The sequence below is a fragment of the Delphinus delphis genome, chromosome 7 (genome assembly GCF_949987515.2).
Source record: "Delphinus delphis chromosome 7, mDelDel1.2, whole genome shotgun sequence".
Taxonomy (NCBI): domain Eukaryota; kingdom Metazoa; phylum Chordata; class Mammalia; order Artiodactyla; family Delphinidae; genus Delphinus; species Delphinus delphis.
In genome coordinates this window covers 34,591,175-34,610,481 of record NC_082689.1, presented here as the reverse complement: position 1 = coordinate 34,610,481, position 19,307 = coordinate 34,591,175, and the positions used below count along the sequence as shown (strand labels likewise).

At 36.9% G+C, this 19,307-nt stretch overlaps 1 protein-coding gene across 4 annotated transcripts in view; it reads right to left on the bottom strand.

Annotated features, from left to right (window-relative positions):
• Positions 1-4,005: 4,005 nt before the first annotated feature.
• Positions 4,006-19,307, bottom strand: part of ORC2 (origin recognition complex subunit 2) — a 50,637-nt gene continuing 35,335 nt past the window's right edge. For all 4 annotated transcript variants that reach the window (XM_060016331.1, XM_060016332.1, XM_060016334.1 and 1 more), the window contains 8 exons: positions 18,355-18,464; positions 15,677-15,809; positions 14,552-14,648; positions 12,485-12,631; positions 11,714-11,885; positions 9,327-9,388; positions 8,159-8,277; positions 4,006-6,027 (listed from right to left, as the gene is read on the bottom strand). In XM_060016331.1, the coding sequence (XP_059872314.1) occupies positions 5,941-6,027; positions 8,159-8,277; positions 9,327-9,388; positions 11,714-11,885; positions 12,485-12,631; positions 14,552-14,648; positions 15,677-15,809; positions 18,355-18,464 (927 nt within the window). In that variant the 3' untranslated portion in view covers positions 4,006-5,940. The remainder of the gene's footprint in view (positions 6,028-8,158; positions 8,278-9,326; positions 9,389-11,713; positions 11,886-12,484; positions 12,632-14,551; positions 14,649-15,676; positions 15,810-18,354; positions 18,465-19,307) is intronic.

Here is a 19,307-nt window from a genome sequence, read left to right as displayed (position 1 = left end):
TGCATGCAGGAACAACCAGATGACACAATCTGCAAATCGAACGGCTCCCAGCTCAAATGCATCACATGAATCAGTGGGGTATCCTTCTGAAAGAATGTCTTAGAAGGTACATTATCATTTCTGGTTTCTTGATCTGCTTCACCAGATGTTCTGTAGCTCAGAAGGTAAAAACAATAATATAATTACCATTAAAGAACAATTATTATAAAGAACAAATTAAAGAATATATTGTATAATATGTATTCATTATAACCTCTAGGAAAGATGGAGTAAACCTGTTTACTTAACATTCTTGGGAAGTATCAGTAGCTCAAGTAATCATCTCCTTAGCTTAATTATAGATGGGATGTGTCATTCTATATCTCTCTGTCCTTAGTTATTTTAAAAATATACTTTTCCAAAAAATATATATATATACATATAAACTTTAAAACTTGGGATTAGAACACCTGTATATAGGTAGTAGCCTCTGGAGGGTGATAAGGTCTATCTGTATGTTTCTGTTCCTAGATCACTAACCTCCCACCTAAATTTCAGAATCAGGATGAGATTTATCAGGATGAGTTTTTTGGGTTTTTTTGGCCATGCTGTGCCACATGCAGGATCTTAGTTCCCCGACCAGGGATCAAACCAGTGCCCCCTGCAGTGGAAGCATGGCGTCTTAACCACTGGACGGCCAGGGAAGTCCCTCAGGATGAGTTTTGCTTTTTGTTTTAAATATACATGATCATTATTCATGTAATTATTGCTTTATTGCTTTTTAGGTAACTCACCTGTAATTTTATTAGTAATGTATTCAATATAAAGATGGTTAACTTTCAAAATAATGTTAGTGAGTACTTATACAGTATTAATTTTGTGCCAGGCACTCTTCTAGGTGCTTTATAAACACTTTCAATCCTTTATAAACAAGCATATAAGTATTGTTACTCCCATTTTACAGATGAGGAAACTGAAACAGAGGTTAAGTAGTTTGCCCAAGGCCACGTAGCTAGGAAGTAATGGAGTGAGTTAGGACACAAACTCAGGCAGTCTGGCTCCAGAGCCTGTGTGCTTAACTACAGTGTATCTTAATCAAATACATTGATGACAGAACTGATATAAGAGGTATGGAAGAAATCCTGAAGGGAAAAAAAAAAATCCATTTTAACTGTGATTTTCTCTGGGGGGTATGATGAGAGGTTTTTTTTTTTAATGTATATATATACATTTTGGCTGCGTTGGGTCTTCATTACTGCGCGTGGGCTTTCTCTAGTTGCGGTGAGCGGGGGCTACTCTTCGTAGCGGTGTGTGGTCTTCTCACTTCGGTGGCCTCTTTAGTTGAGGAGCACGGGCTCTAGGCACGCAGGCTTCAGTAGTTGTGGCGCACGAGCTTAGTTGCTCTGTGGCATGTGGGATCTTCCTGGACCAGGGATCAGACCCATGTCCCCTTCATTGGCAGGCGGATTCTTAACCACTGCGCCACCAGGGAAGTCCCCATTTTTTCTTTTTAATGCTTTTATACGTATTTCCAATTTCTCCACTGAGCATGTTACTATGGTAATGGCAAAAGCAAATCTTTTAAAATACTATTTGTCTAAGATGAGAAGCATAGAATTTTATATTTCCTTTGTAGGATCCTCTTCCTACCAATCTTTTTTCTCCTGGAGGCTTTGGGATCCTAACTTATAAATTATTCTTGGTGGTTCATCTGTAATACTGATTCACTACAGAAATAATAGGAGTGAGCCTTATGAAATGCCCCCCAGTTAGAGTTGGAGGAGCCACCAAGAAAGGTGGGAGAACAGCTAAGTGTCAGAAGCCAGGAAGTAGAAAGCTTCAATGAGATGCTCAGCTTTGTCAAAGTAGAGAGAATGAGATGATAGCAGCTTTGAGAGACTGTCTTAATGGTATTTGCTTCATTCATTCATTCACTGTTCACTTTCTGTGTGCTGGGCCCATAGAGATGTGGGGAGGATAGGACAGAAATTTGGATGACGGTTACAATAAACTCTTAAGTAACTATGATAAAGATATGCATAGGGTTTATAGGGAAGGTCTTCTGGGGAAAGGGGGTAGAATTCAGTCAAGAGGGACAGCTTGAACAAGTGCACTAAGTAGAGAAACAGCACAGCACATTGAAAATCCCAAGGAATTAATTCATGTAGACCCAAGTAATTACTGTCATGGTGGAAAGCGCAACGCAGGGAAGGTATGGTCAGAGGTGATGACAAAGAAATAAACTGAGGCCAGTAGCTCTCAAACCCTCCTTTTTTTCTTTATAGCACACTCAAGGTGTGATGTGATTTCATCTGTAACTGACTGATGACGGCAGTGAGGATCTCAGTGAAGTAATTTTATGTTAAATCCAGTTTCTTTACTGGCATGCTAGCATTTCTAAATAATTAAAAAGACCCCCAAACACATCCTATGCAGGATTTATTTTTATTTTTTTCTTCCTGTGCAGTTTTTAAAAAAGTACCACTCAAGATTATTTACTTTCAGCTGTCAAATTTTCTGAACTGTTAACTTTAACATGTTGATCGCTTAGTTGTATACATCATTGCTTTCCATACCTTTTAATGTGTACCAGAACATCTGGAGATTTAGTTAAAATGCAGATTGATTCAGATGCCTGAGTAAGGGCCCAAGCATTTCTTAAGTTCCCAGGAGATGCTGATGCTGCCATTTTGAGGACCACACTTTGGGTAGCAAAAGTAAAGATGCTAAAGGTATTTAGGGGACCTAAATACTTAAGACTTGAGGCCCAAGTGATATATGCCAAAATAATGAAAATTTGGTAATGAGCTTTGTTATACTCATGCTTAAAGTTATATTTTCCATAGTGTTAGTTATTTCAAATTTACTTTATTCAACACATTAAGGATACTGTAATTTTTAATGCTGTTAAAACCTCAACTAGATATTTCACATCACATTTTCATATTCTCTCAACTGCCTAGCATAGAGCCTTCTAAGTAAGTTCTCAGCAAACATGAATTAACATGGCTTAACAGCAATTTGAAAAATTAAAGTATGGGAGACTCTCCTAAGGGAGAGACATCAAATAATTACAAAAAGCCTGAGAAAGTCATTTACATGACAGTTTATCCCTTGGCTTTTAGGAGACACAGTCTGTGATGAGGCAGACTCTCATGACTCACTGTTATATCTGAGAGCCACTCAGGACTAAGCTGGAAGAGTCACCTCACCTCCTAGAATGTAGGAAAATACATTGTGAACTTGCTACTGGCTCCAGGTTTGAATTGGTTGGGGGGAAGAATACAGTTGACCCTTAAATAATGTGGGGTTTAGGAGTGCTGACCTGCACAGTAAAAAAATCCAAGTATAACTTATAGTTGGCTCTCCCTGTGTATGCTGTTTCTCTTTATATATCCGTGGGTTCAACCAACCGTGGATTGTGTAGTACTGTATTGTTTACTATTGGAAAAAACCTGCATTTAAGTGGACCCACACAATTCGAACCTGTGTTGTTCAAGGGTCAACTGTAGATTTCTAAAGTTTTGTTAGTAATTTTTTTTTTTAAGTAAAACCTATGCACCATCCCTCAAACTTACTGATCTTTTGTATGAATGACATGTTCACATATTAAAATGGCAAACATGATGCTAAGAAAGTTAAATTTCTGGAGTATCACAAGAACTGGTTTAGAACTCCCTGCCTAAGGAATTCAGTATTATGCCAAGTTTGTAGAGCGTAACTGTCTGTCCTGCATCCCCTGTGCCTTTTTTGGCCTATTTTAGCCATTTTATTAAGAAGCCAGAAAAATTTTTCAAGGTTTCAGGTCTGTTCAGTCTTGCGAGAAGCGAGTAACAGCAGAAGTTTGGAGCCTTAGCGATCAAACTGATAGAGCTGAAGCAACACTGACGTTGAAACAAGGTAACGAAGAACATGTAATTCTGTCAAGATCACCATCAGAACTGTGAGATGCACTCATAAAACTTTTGAAGCACTTCAAGATATCTTTAGTAAAAAAAACCCAGTACTATAAATGAAAAAAAATGGTTATATCCAAATTGGTTTCTTTATTAATAGTAAAGACTATTCACACATACTGCTTGCAAACAGTATAGACACAAAAATTATAAAAATAAACCAGTAGATATTTAAGGGCAAATGCAAAGTTTGCACATTAGGTCATTAAAGATTTCATATACTTTTTTTTTTTTTTTTTGCGGTACGCGGGCCTCACAGCTGTGGCCTCTCCCGTTGTGGAGCACAGGCTCTGGACGCGCAGGCTCAGCGGCCATGGCTCACAGGCTCAGCCGCCCCGCGGCACGTGGGATCTTCCCGGACCGGGGCACGAACCCGCGTCCCCTGCATCGGCAGGCGGACTCCCAACCACTGCGCCACCAGGGAAGCCCCTCATATACTTTTTTATACTGTAAGTTATAATAAACTAAATATATTAAGCAAAAAACAAAAACAAGGTGCAAACCAGCAAGCATCATATGCCACCATTTGTGTTTTTAAAATGAGAAATACAGACAAATACCCTTAGATGTGCATAGAATACCTTGGGAAGAATGCTTAAACCGCTGTCAATGGCTGCCTAAAGGACTGGATCGGGATGGTAAGGAAAATCACTTTTCATTGCATATCCTTTGGTACAATTAAACAATTTTAGAATCCTATTCATGTATAAATTTAAAATTTTGATTAGTAATTATGCTTAAGACTAAACCCCTTAATGCATGGATTTAAAATAAAATTACTTCATTATATGACACAAAGAAATGGTTTTAAGAATTCTGATCATTTTGGGAAATATTTTCATAAAAGGGGTTTACAAGATGAGAAATGGGTGAGAAATGCTGATGCAGTATATTACAGTGATATATTAATGAAGAATTTCATTTCCAAGTATGAAATAGTTCAGGGAGTATGTGAAGACTATGAGCTGACTCCAGTGGCCGAGATTAACCTTCTTGTCTTTCCTAAGAGAAAAAAAGGCTTGAGTATTTAGGAGGTTTGAAATTGTCATTTTAAGGAAAAAAACTGAAATGTCTTACAGTGAATTTTAGGCCTACTTGATAGAGAAATCAAATTCATTTAAGGCCAGCCATTAATATGCTGCTCATCTGCATGTTATTCAAGAAAAGAAAAACATGTTGATATACAAGAATAGTTAAATTTTTATTTTCTGTTGCCTTGAAAAAATAACTAAAATGAAATTCAGGTTTGTGTTTCTCTAGCCTGGCTTCTAACTTGTATCCTGAAGGTGACGGCACAGACATTAAGTGTCCTGAGCAGCACGATCTGTTACTGTTCACGTGCTTTCTGGGATGGGCATACACCCTATATACTCTTTTATGTTTTTCCTACTCTCCCAACTGAATGGCATCATGCTCCTTCTTCCTCTATCAGCATGTAGCCTAAATACAAAAGGAGAAAGTTGAACTACCTACTTTCCCCCAATCTTACACCTTTTGTTAAGCCATTTCAGAAACAGTAAGAGATGATCTGCCTTCTCTATTATACTCTTCAATTCTGACACATGGAATAGCAAATAAAGCCGATTTACTTGATGCTGCAACGTCTTTGTACTTCCACACTCTGGAACAAGCACATTTGCAGATAGCTCCAGGAGTGTTAAAGGCCCTCGAAAAATTAGGAATATCATCTCTGGTATAAAAGAATTCAAAACATCCAGCTCCAAATAGTCCCTGAGCACACTGTTCCTTCCAGCAAGAAGTCTCCAGAGAGGTAATGAATGAAAGGCACATTTTCTCCAACTTGAGGACCACTGCATAGTACTAGGATGGTACAGCAGCCAGGCTAATAATCAAGGTTCTAATTGATGACATTCCCCCTCCCAATTTTAAATCTTGTACATTGGAAAAAGAGTCTAATATTGGATGTAAACACAACATTTTAGACTAGAGGAGTGGCAGCTGGGGTACAACTCTTCCACAGAAGATTCAAGAGTACAGGAGAGCTTCAAAATTCCTCTTCTTCCTTCTCTAAGAAATCAGTCAATGTTCCATTGTCAACAGGAATTAATAAATATTCCACTCCATCAGTTCCCTAAAAGATGTAAGAATACCCTGGATGTTAGTCATTCGTAAGAGATATATTTGAATCCTGTTGTAGGTTAAACAAAAAACTGATTTGATTTCATTAATATTTTATATTAAGGTATAAAAATTAAGGCCAGAGGGCACACAGGCATATATATCTATTAAATACACTGAATTTATAGTTAAGCCGCTTTATAGTGGAAAAGACTAAAGGATGAGAAGGTGGGTATTTTATTTTCCACCTTCCTGCTCTTTCTAAAATCTTATACCACTGATTTCTCTGTTCTTTTAGTCCCTGTTCAACTGGATCCTTCCCATTGGCTATAGGTTCGGGTATCTCCCATTTTAAAATAACCCTCACTAGATTCCTCGTTCTTCTCCATCCGTCCTATAACCCTGGTACCTTTCCAGAAGAGTTGTCTATAAATGGTGCTCTCCATTTCCTTGCTTTTCACTCAACCCAGGCCAGCCTACCTACTGCCACCATTATCATGTCATCAGAAGAGCTTTTGCTTAGCCCACCAAGGAATTCCAGTTTCCTAAATTCATTATGTATCTTCAGTCTTTGTCTTTTTGGCCTCTCGGCAGCTCCTGAGACTGCTGACCTTTATTTTTTTTTTTGGCTGCACCACGCAGCACGTGGGATGTGGGATCTTAGTTCCTTGACCAGGGATCAAACTCGTGCCCACTGTGTTGGAAGCGTGGAGTCTAAACCACTGGACCACCAGGGAAGTCCCTGACCGTTCTTTCTTAAAACACGCTTCTCTTGGCTTCTGTGACAACTTCGTTTTCTTCTTGGCTCTGTGGCTGTTTCACCTCTGCAGGCTTATCTTCTACTTGGCCGTTAAGTGTCACACTGCTAGGCTTAGTTCTTGGCCCTCTAATCTCACTATATGTCCTCCCTCTAGATAGTCTCACCAATGCCTGGTTTCAGTTATAACTTAAATATGTAGGAATCATAACCTTGTATCTCTAGCCCAGATCTTTTCTCTGGTATCTTGTCCCAGGAATCCAAATGCCTAGCTGACATCTCTACTCGGAAATCTCAGAAGAACCTCAAACAGAGTTAAGTCCAAACATATAAGACCATGAACTCATGCTATGTCTCCCCCAAAATGTTGCTCTTCCAGCTTCTCATCCAGTGATCCCACCACCTCTCTGGATGTGCAAGCCAGAAACCAGGAATCACTCTTGACACCTTCCTTTCCCTTGGCTCCCGTATCCAATCTATCATCAATTCTTGTCAATTTTGAATCCAACCACTCTTCTCTCTTTACCTTAGTCCAGATTACCATCAGGCGGCTAACACCTTTCTAGCTGGTCTCTGTGCCTTGACTTCTGGCAATCCCCATCTTACCCTGCCCCATTCCACTCTCCATACCATTGTCAGAACAATTTTTTAAATGACTCCCCATTATTTCAGAATAAAGATTAAAACCCTTTCCTTGGCCTAAAAGTCATGCACAGTCTAGCCCTTTTCAACCTCATTTGTGTCATGCTGGCTGCCTTTTGTTCTGGGGCCTCTTTACATGCTGTTCCTGCCTAGAATTCTCTTCCCTTCCCTGTCTGACTAGTTATCTCCTAGTCTTCCTAGGTCTCAGCTCAGTGGTCTCTTCTGATACCCATAACTAGGTCAAATCCACCTACTGTAATATGCTTTTTCAGAACCACGTCCCTTCTGATCACAGGACTCACCACAGTTTAAACTTTATGTGTGTGTGATTATTTGGCAAATGTCCATCTCCTCCATTAGACTTTAAGATTTATGAGAAAAGAAATTAGGTTTTTGCTAACTTCTGTATCCTAATGCTTAGTGAAATATCTCATATAAAGTTAGTGCTCAATAAATATAGACTGGATTAATGATAGGGTAGAAGGAAGAGAGGGAGAAGGAGATAGGGTTATTTGACTCATTTCTAATGGCCCGTGACTCTGGATTAGAAGTCGTAAGTCTCCTGCTCTACTCTGAAGCAGAGTACTTTTACCTTCTCTCTGTCTACACAACTCAAATGGCACACTGCCTAAATGGATCCTTGTGACCCTTCAGGCAACCTCAGTTTCATAATCAGGCATACTTGTCCTTAAGTAAATGAGATACACTAATCGTGGCACACAATGCTACAGCAGCAAAGTCTCACCTTCTTTGTTCTTATAAGCTTGTGGTCCCTAAATTCAGTTAATTGGGCCCGAAGTGTCAGATCACTATTGACGAGGAATGCCTCCCGACACTGCTGGTAAAAGTCTTGAAAAGAAAGTCCTGGAGAGTTCAAAAGATAATGTGAACGTAAGTCAGTATTTAAGACATGACCCCATATATGGATACCCATGCCGAAGAACACAGAAAAAAAGTGCTATTACCAAAGTATGTCAAAGCAGCCAGTAAGTGTTGAAGTAAGTATCTCTGGAAGAAGCAAAGCTAGGGAATACTTAGGTGTTATGTACTGTGGCTTACATTCTTAAAAGAGAACTGACTGGTTGAAAGCAGTCAACTGTGGCCAAGTATGACATAATCCCATGGACAGTTTTAAACAGCGTGAATAAAGGTGACTTTTTTTTAAAGAGGGAACTAGTAAGTCAAATGAGAGCTGAATGATTATTAAAATGTGTGTTTAAATTTAACACATTATTTCACTCAAGGGGAAGAAAATCTAAGATGCCCAGCATATGAAATATATGTAGTTGAAAGACACACATCCATAGGTGGCACAGGAAATTTTAAAATTAAGCTGGATTTGTCTTTCAATTTGTACTGGCAAACAGCCTGTTCAGCAGTGTATCTGTAGGGCTGCTTCAAAATTTTCGATATGGCAGACACGATATCACAGAGCAAACCATTTATTCACTGCTGTGAAAAACTGCAGTGCTATTATTAGATTCTAGAAAAAATAATTTATGGGATGAAACAAAAAGTCACACAATTTAATATCATAAATATTGGATACCATGGGGCTTCCCTGGTGGTGCAGTGGTTAAGAATCCGCCTGCCAATGCAGGGGACATGGGTTCGAGCCCTGGTCCGGGAAGATCCCACGTGCCATGGAGCAACTAAGCCCGTGTGCCACAACTACTGAGCTTGCACTCTAGAGCCCACGAGCCACAACTACCGAGCCCACGTGCCATAACTACTGAAGCCCATGCGCCTAGAGCCCGTGCTCCCAACAAGAGAAGCCACCGCAATGAGAAGCCTGCACACCACATAGAAGAGTAGCCCCCGCTCGCCGCAACCAGAGAAAACCTGCGCGCAGCAACGAAGACCCAATGCAGCCAAAAATAAAATAAATAAATTTAAAAATATATAGTGGATACCAATGTAATAAGGGTTATCCTGGTTATCCAGCTGATACTTTATTAGTAGCCTGAAAATCCCCCTAGGGAAAAAAAACAAACAGAAATTCAAATCCACAATGTTAACATTCAAAGATAACAGCTAACAGTAAAATACACAAAGAGTGTGAAACACCTGGCCTGTCTGTATTACCTTCTGTTCCTTTCTCAAGGAACATCGTATCCTGGTCTACTTAAAAAGGAGAAGCTTTTTTATTTCCTTTTAAAGAAAATCTAGGAGTACAGCTGACCCTTGAACAGCACGGGTTTGAACTGCGTGGGTCTACTTATGCGTGGATATTTTTCAACAGTAAACACTACAGTACCACACAGCCCCCAGTGAGTTGAACCTGCGGATGCGGAGGGACTGCGGATATGGAGGGCTGACTGTAAGTTAGGCACGGATTGACCCCCACGTTGTTCAGGGTCAACTTGTGTTTTTTTAGACTACAGGTTGGTCCACTATAGAAAACTTGTAATATATAATAAAAACTAAAGAGGAAAATATTAACCCCATAACCTTAAAATAACAGCCACTAATATTTGATGTGGAGATCATACGTGCATATGCTGCTTTCTCAAGTCTTTGTGGAACAAGGCAGTGTGAAAACATAAATTCATGCATTTACATATGGTACACACCATTTTATACCTCTCTTTTTCACTTACTGATTTTCCCATGTCTTTAAAAATTCTTCCTAAAGTTTTTAATGTCTGCTCATCTATCGTACCACAAACTGACCATTTCCCTACTGGTTTTGGATGTTCACATTACTTCCAATTTTAATTAATAAAAAATATTAATTTATTAAATTAAATACAATTATAAATAAATACTCTTTCATACTTTGGATTGTTTCTGTAAGAGTGTGTACCAAGTAGAATTATTGGGTTGGAAGCAGTGTTACACAAACCAAGTTCCCCAGAAGTCCCTGGATTTGGCAAAAATTTTAAACCTTTTGCATTTTCATTTTTATGACAGTCTAGAAGATAATTTCTATAAGCATATTTTGGATCATCTGAATGACCACTTTATAACTAAGTACTACCACTGACTACACTGCTGAATTTTGGTGAAGATTTTTTGATCAATCACATTCATACCAAGTAAAGACTAAATTACATTGGCGTGTACGGAATGAACCAAAAAAGCTTTGGAGACTAGCGCGCAGACATTTAGGTATGCCCAACTAAAAAATAATTGCATTAGAGCATTTACATTGCATGGATTCCCAAGTTTATATGTAATGACTTGCAATAGTCCATTAGGAGTAAGCATAATAGTAAAATTAAATGAACACTTTTTCTATTCCCAATTCCATCAAAAATTTTGATTAGATATTCATTTAATACATATTTCACTATTACTGCAATGATAACCTTCAAGTGTACAAAAACAGCTTTATACAGTAACAAAATTCACTGAAATTAGCATTTGAGGGTTAACATCACAAGGGAGTCTTGTGATGATAAAGTTGCGTATCTTGATTGTGGTAGTTACGCAAGGCTACACGTGACAAAACTGCACAGACCTAAACACACACACACATGCACAAATGGGTGCACATATCAATGGTGAAATCTGAATAAGCTCTCTGGATTATGCCAATGTCAGTCTCCTAGTTTTAACACTGCACTGTGGTATGAGTTACTGGCAGGGGGTTGGCTGGGAAAGGAATGCTCAGGACTTGCCTCTTACGTTTCTCTGTGGCCTCCTGTGAGGCTACTCAACGCCTTTTTCAACAGGTTAATTATGCAATTTATTTTTTCCTGGCTTATGCTGTATACAACTTTCCTTAACCTTTATTAATTGCTTTTATTAATTCAGATATGCCTCTTGGTTAGGCTGCTGAAGGGCTTCACTGGAGACACTATACAAAGATGTTCAAGATTTAAGAGGATGAGCTTTGGAACCATGCAGATTTGGATCAAAATCTCTGTGCCCTTTACTATCTACCTTAGAGGAGCTGTGAGGATCAAATGAGCTATTTCACGTAAAGGGCCCTGTGTTTGAATCATAATGTTCAATATGTAATTAAAAATAACTATCAAATTTAATTAAAATCCATCAAAATTCTGCTTTTTCCTCTATGATGAACATTGAGATGCTCTTACTCAGAAACATAAAAATCTATTAAAAACAAAAATGCTGGTACTCTTGCTTTATTATTATATTTATTATTATTATTTATTATTACTACTGAGTAGTCTGCCTAATGCATAATCCAGTACTGGCAACTATTATTACTACTATTTCTCTCAATCCTGCAAACTAAGTAAGGACTTTAGTATAGCCATTAAAACCTAGTATGGCATATCTTAAAATATATAGAGTTTTTTGAAAAAGAAACTATAGTTTTCATTCTTACCTCGCGTTAGGGGTAAGGCTTCGTAAGACATGAGTTAGGGAACTAAGTGGTAGTGATCCAGATTGTTTAACCAGAAGAGAATTCTCATAGGAGGTTTCTTCAGTATAATGACTATATGTAGTAGTTTCATACCAGAGCCAGTTATAAAGACTCTGCTTTGCATGATCCCACACTAGAGTACATGATCAAAGAAAACAAGAATTACTAATTATTTTCATATTGTCTTGTTACTAGATTCCACTCTAGGAAAGAACAGAAAGCATTAAATAAAAAGTGAATCCTGAAAATTTTCATTTTTGCTATTTCCCCATCCAAATCAGTACCTCACAATCTAATTTCACTGTCAATCAACATCTGAATCTTTATTTGTATATTAAATACAAGTTATTAGCACTACCAAGGCATTCTTTTAAAAATTTTAATAATTTAACATTTTATTTTATAGGATTATCACAAAGTCTGAATTAAATGCATAAAATAAATGTTGCAATTCCACAAAGAAGAGTAGAAAGAAACCAAAATAATAGTTGGGTCTCCTCTCCTTCATGAAACTTTAGCTGTAAAACACACCCTTTACTATGTAAATTTTTATTTCCAAGAATTATGTTCTAAATCAGATTAAGGACACCTATATTTTTGGCAACTATGTCTTTAAACACACAACAAAGGAAAAGCATACTTTAAAACAATAAAAATGCTGTGACAACATTAAGAAAATTAATTTTCAAAGACTGATATCTCAAGAAGGAAAAATAGTAATATTTAACTTACTGAGAGGAGCATTGAGGTGATCAATAGATGCTATAAGGTATATATTACGTAAAGATGACAACTGTCCAATAATCTGCTGGCTTTTGTCTCCTCTCAACATTTGGCTATCCAAATTGTGGATAAGAAGAAAGAGTTCTAAAGAAGATTCTAAAAGGAAAGAGAATGCAATTATTATTTTCAGTGAGTACTTGTGAAGCCCCCTACCACATGCAGGGACTGTATTAAAGAATATATCAAAGTAGCACAGGACAAAAGAACTATTGCTTAGGTGTATGCAATTTATTTGAGAAGCTATGTCAGTCATTCATAAAACAGGCAAGACATTATTATAGTCTTTAAAAAAAAAAGAAATTCATTGGAAATCAGTAGACACTGGAGCAGTTAGAGACTTAACCAGAATGGTTAACACTTGAATCAGACCATGAAGAAACCAGTTTTAATACGGCATAGGAAATAAGGCAAGATACATATCGGATTGGAGGTGAATCTGTGCATGTTGAATTGCAAGGTGGGATAAAGGAGGGAGTCGTCCCCTCCTCCAAAAAAAAGAGTTCTCATTAAGCATTAAGAGAGAATATAGAAAACCCTGGTTATCACAAAAGCCAAGAGACAAAAGAAGGGGAGAGGCTTAGGATATTGCCCAAGGCATGAGGAAGGTCAGAGAAGTAAAATATCATAAAAGTCAGTGAAGGAAGAATCTGGATGATGGAGATGTCAACACCATCAAATACTGGAGAGATCAACATAAACAAAGGGTGAGGCAAGGTCAGTGTTTTTAGCATGAAAAAAATTACAGGTGATCTTCAAGCATACAATTCAGGTAGCACAGAGGCAAGAAATTAAGAAGGAAACAAACAGTAGAAGGCAGGACATGTCTTCAAAAGCTCTCAAATCATATTGAAATACGGAAATAAAATAGAGTAAAAGGGCAGTAGAATCAGGTAAATATTTTTCTTAAGATGGAAGAAGTTCTATACATGTTTAAAAGCCATTGCTAAGTCCCTCAGGAGCTGGTAAGAAATGGGACATTGGCATTTATGACAAAAGATGAGCCTTTTAAAGAGAATAAGTACATTTCTCTTCCACTGGGGACAGAGGGACAAGAGAGACAATATAGTGACAAAGATTCTGAGATGACACATTTTTGAAAGTCCAAGGTTCCTTAAATTCTAGAAGTCACCATAGTCAGTATTTAAATTATATGTAAACAAACATATAATTATTATATTACATATGTAATATACAATTATAATTTATATAATTCATAATTATATAACATCTATATTATAACTATGTAAAACATTTATATGATTTATACAATTATAAATTATTTAATATAAATTATATTTAGATAATACAGATTATATAATATATAAATATTTATTATAATACAGATTATATATGATAGAGTAACTACATATAAATATATATAAAAAATGATTCAGGCACCTATTTTAGTGAGCGTACAAACAATATCAAAATCATCCATTAAATCATTAAGCATAACCAATTACTCCATTTAATTGTTAAGCAATGACTAAATGACAATTGTTAGACCCTAAATAATTTTATTTTTAATTTTCTGAAATGCTCATATAACAAGAACATTCACACCAAAAGAACAACAAATGTTTTGTCCCCCATTTCTCAGATTTTAGTATACAAAATTATTCAAATGCATTGATGCTTACTCAGGATAAAGATAAGAATGCTTTATAAACATATTAAACAATATAAAACTATCGGACATAGAGGTACCAATTAACTGGAAACACTTTACACTGGCCAAACAAAACTTGAAAATTATCCTGAAATAAAAGGTTTTGGGGGGGGGAAAAAAGAGGCTTTGGCTATATAAATTCAAGGTAGCAGGAGTAATTCTTTCCTGTTAGGTAAGTTAGAGTTCACAGAAAAAGTTCACAGAAAAAGATTTTAAAGAAATCAAAATCTAAATCAGCATTGAGAGAAGTGTCATTATTAAAACAATCCTCAATTTTATGTATACTAGTACACAAATAAGTACGCTTAGCTTCACCCTAAAACTACAGAGCATCTCCTTCACGTTACCTTCTTTAAATTTGTTTATTATCCAGTCTAGCTGATCCAGCACACTGCGGAAAGTACCCATATGATTAAGGACTTCTTCTGTTATAGAATTCAGGATCTATGTCATAAAAGTGCAAGAGGTACATCAGTTATAACTTATTCTGTCATGTAGGATAAATACAACTAGCAAACCAATCCTTTTTTTTTTTTTTTTTTTGGTACGCGGGCCTCTCACTGTTGTGGCCTCTCCTGTTGCGGAGCACAGGCACCGGATGCGCAGGCTCAGCGGCCATGGCTCAAGCCGCTCCACATGTGGGACCTTCGCGGACCGGGGCACGAACCCGTGTCCCCTGCATCGGCAGGCGGACTCCCAACCACTGCGCCACCAGGGAAGCCCCAATCTTTTTAATAAATTAAAAATAAATTTGGATTTCCCACTAAGTCTGAAAAATCACTTCAAAAATTCTACTGGTACTTAAGTACATCTAATTCATTTCTTTGCATAAGTTATCGCTAAAAGGAAACAGGGAAGAATAGCAAAGGTGTAAATATAACATAAGCAGGTAGTAAAAACAAAACAAAACCAAAAACTAACAATATGAAAAATATTAGAAAACTATAGATTTATCAAATGAAAGAGGACCCAAACATTAAAGACACTTTTAAAAAGGAATATTACATTGGTTAATATCCAGAACTCAAAAGGTTTAAATTAACTTTCAAATGATGAAGAGATATGAGCATCTGGAGTAAAAATGATCAAAGAACTATAAACCATTCTTATATTTTTATTATTTTTAGAGCACTAAAGTGACATAAAAGCATAATAAAATTGAAGTCCCCCATAATCCTATTCTTGAGAGAAGTACTGTTGGTATTCAATGTAGTAAACAAAGCTAACATTTCCCTAAGATTTAATACATTATCAGTTACCAAATAGGAAATTCAAGGATGGGGATTCAAAGCTAGAACCCTCTGAGTCCAAACACATGATCTTAAGCACTGTGCAATCCTACTAGTGTGAAAACTATTGCAATAAAAACAAAAACTGAATGCTCCAGAATATGGAATAGCATCCTCATTAACACGGGGATATGGATTGGCAGGGGATATGATGTTGTTCCTTTTAACATTTTTAAAACTTACTGATTTCACACTGATTCCAGGAAAGAAGCCATTGATGACAACATGAATGCAATCTTGCAGCATGGTGGTTCGAAATCTTTCCAGTAAATCTCTCTTAGAACCCAAACCATAAAGCACAATGTTGAACCCCAGGCTGTAAGAAAAACAGCACTCATGAAATTAAATTTCAGTACTTCTCTTTTTTTTTTTTTTTTTTTGTGGTACGCGGGCCTCTCACTGTTGTGGCCTCTCCCGTTGCGAAGCACAGGCTCCGGACGCGCAGACTCATAGGCCATGCGTGGCTCACGGTCCCAGCCGCTCCGCGGCATGTGGGATCCTCCCGGACTGGGGCACGAACCCGCGTCCCCTGCATCGGCAGGCAGACTCTCAACCACTGCACCACCAGGGAAGCCCAAGTTCAGTACGTCTTATTGCCAATTTTATAATCAACCAGTTTCCTTAATTTAAGCTTATAAAGAATACAAGAAGAAATGGCATGGCTAAATAACTATTGACTCCCAACTTATATAAAGCAAAAGCACAATTTTATTATCTGTACACCAAGCTTGCAGTTCCAACTTTCTCTCAAACTCCTACTACCTTTCAAGTAATAAGAGGCAAGGGAGAACATGGCACTAGGTACAAGACACTAAAAAGTCTTATAGGCTGAAGCAGAGTTTTAACTGATAGATTAAACTGGAAAAGTAATCAGGGGCCAGGTCACAAAAGTGTTGTTAAATCAACTAAGACATTAATTGGATTTTATTCCAAGGAACATAAGCATTTAAAAGTAAAGAGTCAGGTGTTAAGTGAAAGGTTTTAATAGGAAAGTAACATGATCTTTTTAGAAGATTACATTGACTGAGTGGGGGAATGGATAGGAAGGAGGGTAAAACCACCAAAGACTATGGACTTCAATTAGGTGTCACGGAGACAAATGTGTCAAGAGCTTTACAGGTCAAATTGGTTGGATTTGGAGAGTGATTAGACATGGAAGGTTAAGTGAAAGGGACTATTAAGAATAGCTCAGTTTTTTGGCATAGACTGCATGAATGGGGTGCATCCACTATGCGAGGTAGCTGGGGCAGGTGGGATTGAGGGATTTAAGATAAGTTAAATTTTATGTATATTGAATTATTTACAGGACTTCCACATGGACACTTCCAATATACATTCACATTTGCTGCTGAGGAGTGAGATCTGGCTGGGCTAGAGATATAGTTACGGCAGTTATTCACATACAAAAAGCAACTGAAGCCAAGAGAGTAAATGAGACAACCCAGAACACCAAGCACTAGGGGTCAGGCTAAAGTTCAACTCCATGATATTTTAACGGAGGTCAATCAGAAACAGTATTTACGTGATGCTCTGTAGCAATGCAGGATAGCCTGGAAATAGAAAAGAAAAGAGATAACCCCCAAAGGCAGAGATTAGCAAAATAGAAGCAGCAGAAAAAAGAAGCAAGGGAGTTCAGAGAGCTAGCAATTCTACTAAAGTAGCTGACTATGAGGTCTAGGCTGGGAAGCAAAGCAAATCAAGTTATCAAAGCTGACATATGGGAAGAAAGAAGAATTGGTGGACTGGGGTATGGGATCAGAGTGAAGATCTGCCTTATAAATTCAAAATGAACAGGTCCATAAATAGTTATTGAGAGAAGGTAAGGTCCTAACAGGGAAGATAATCATTTTCTTACTAGCATACTCCTTTGATTTATTATTGGCAAAGAAAACCAGGATCAATTGGGGGAAATTGTGGCAACTTTTATGTTCTTACTGCACCATTCACATTTTAGCATACACTTCAAGCACTTCTTTATATTAAGGTCCTTTTAAATACAAATATAAAAGTAACTATAGAAAAACATTACTACGTTTTAATCTTTATCATTCTTCTAGGTGTTTTAATGGAAATTTAAATTTAACCTGAGGTATTTGAAAAATGATAAAGTTAAAAAAATATTCTAAGAAACAATTTTAAAATGGTAAAATAATGTTTAGAGAACAGATCTCATGAAATTCTGAAGGTCTACAGTACATGTAAACAGAATGAGATTGAAAGAAAAATATATATTCTTTCATTTTAGAAACTCTGAATTAAAATCTAACTGATATATTTATCAATCTTGACAAATTATATTTTCAAATATTTTTATAAGTAATAACTCTAAGAAAGGCTATTTTACACAATAGCTTTCAAGTCTGATTAAACTTAGAAAAGAGGGCTTCCCTGGTGGCGCAGTGGTTGAGAGTCCGCCTGCCGATGCAGGGGACACGGGTTCGTGCCCCGGTCCGCAAAGATCCCACATGCCGCGGAGCGGCTGGGCCCGTGAGCCATGGCCCGTGAGCCATGGCCGCTGAGCCTACGCGTCCGGAGCCTGTGCTCCGCAATGGGAGAGGCCACAACGGTGAGAGGTCCGCATACTGCAAAAAAAAAAAAAAAAAAAAAAACACTTAGAAAAGACAAATTTCTTGAAAATTGGAATTTCTGAGAAGAGTCATATAATAATATGACATTTCTACATTTGGGTCATAAAATTGGGAAAACACCTGTTTTTTCAAATTTTTACATATAAATAAAAATACATATCAAGTTCATTGCAAAAAGAAAATTAAATGTCAAACTGCTTTGATTTTAACATAGACATGTAAATATATATTATTCTTTATTTTACAAAGGTTTACAATGATAATAGTACTTACTGTAACTGCAACATCCATTTATGAAATAACTGTTCATATTGTTGATTTAGTTGTTTAAGTTCAGCAGAAAAGGAAGGAGAAACCTTGCTCAGTAAGTTATGCAAAGTTTGCTTTAAAAAAAAAAAAGGAAGAGGGAGGGAAGAAAATCACTCTCAATCCACATTACATCACATCAATCCATACTAAAAATATTTCCTTAGAGGTAGAGGTTAGAAGAGGCCATCAGTGGAAATATTACTTTAATCAGGTTTGGTAATGAGTGCATCTACTGAGAATACACATAATATTTCAATATTTCTTTCTTAAAATGTTTTATACATTCTTTAAGTACAAATATGTAAAACAGTAAAGAATTTGCTACATTTTCTCTAGAACCATTTACATGACTATAAATTCCAAATATCAATGTAAGTCTTTAATTTCTAAAAATATTGTTACCATAAGGAGACAATTAAACCTGCCTCCCAGCTTTGACAACAAATCCAGACACTCTTTTAAAAACCTATGGATTTGAAAAAATGTAAAAGCTTAAGGTAACAGTTCAATATTAATTCTCAGAAAACAGTCAAGTTTCTTTATAATTTACCATTATCATTAGTAAAATTCACTGCTCCTCTTTAAAAGCTGTTTCTAACAAATCCTTTATCTTTGGTAAGTACGGCAAAGTTCTTAAAACAATAATGTAAAAATAAACTGAGGAAGATACATTGCTCTGTACCCAAAACCTGAAAATTCATGCTAGTGACTCAAACACAGCTCACTTCTTGAAATGAAAACTCTAGTAAAAAGCTGTATATGCATTTCTACCCTGGCACTACTGTGTTTTCATGATTTTAGCCTTTAAGTAAAATATTTTTTAATACTGAAGACTAGAGCAGCAACCAAGATTCCAGGCACTCTAGCCTATACAGTTTTTATTCATCCATATACTTAAAGAGAAATAGGACAAATTC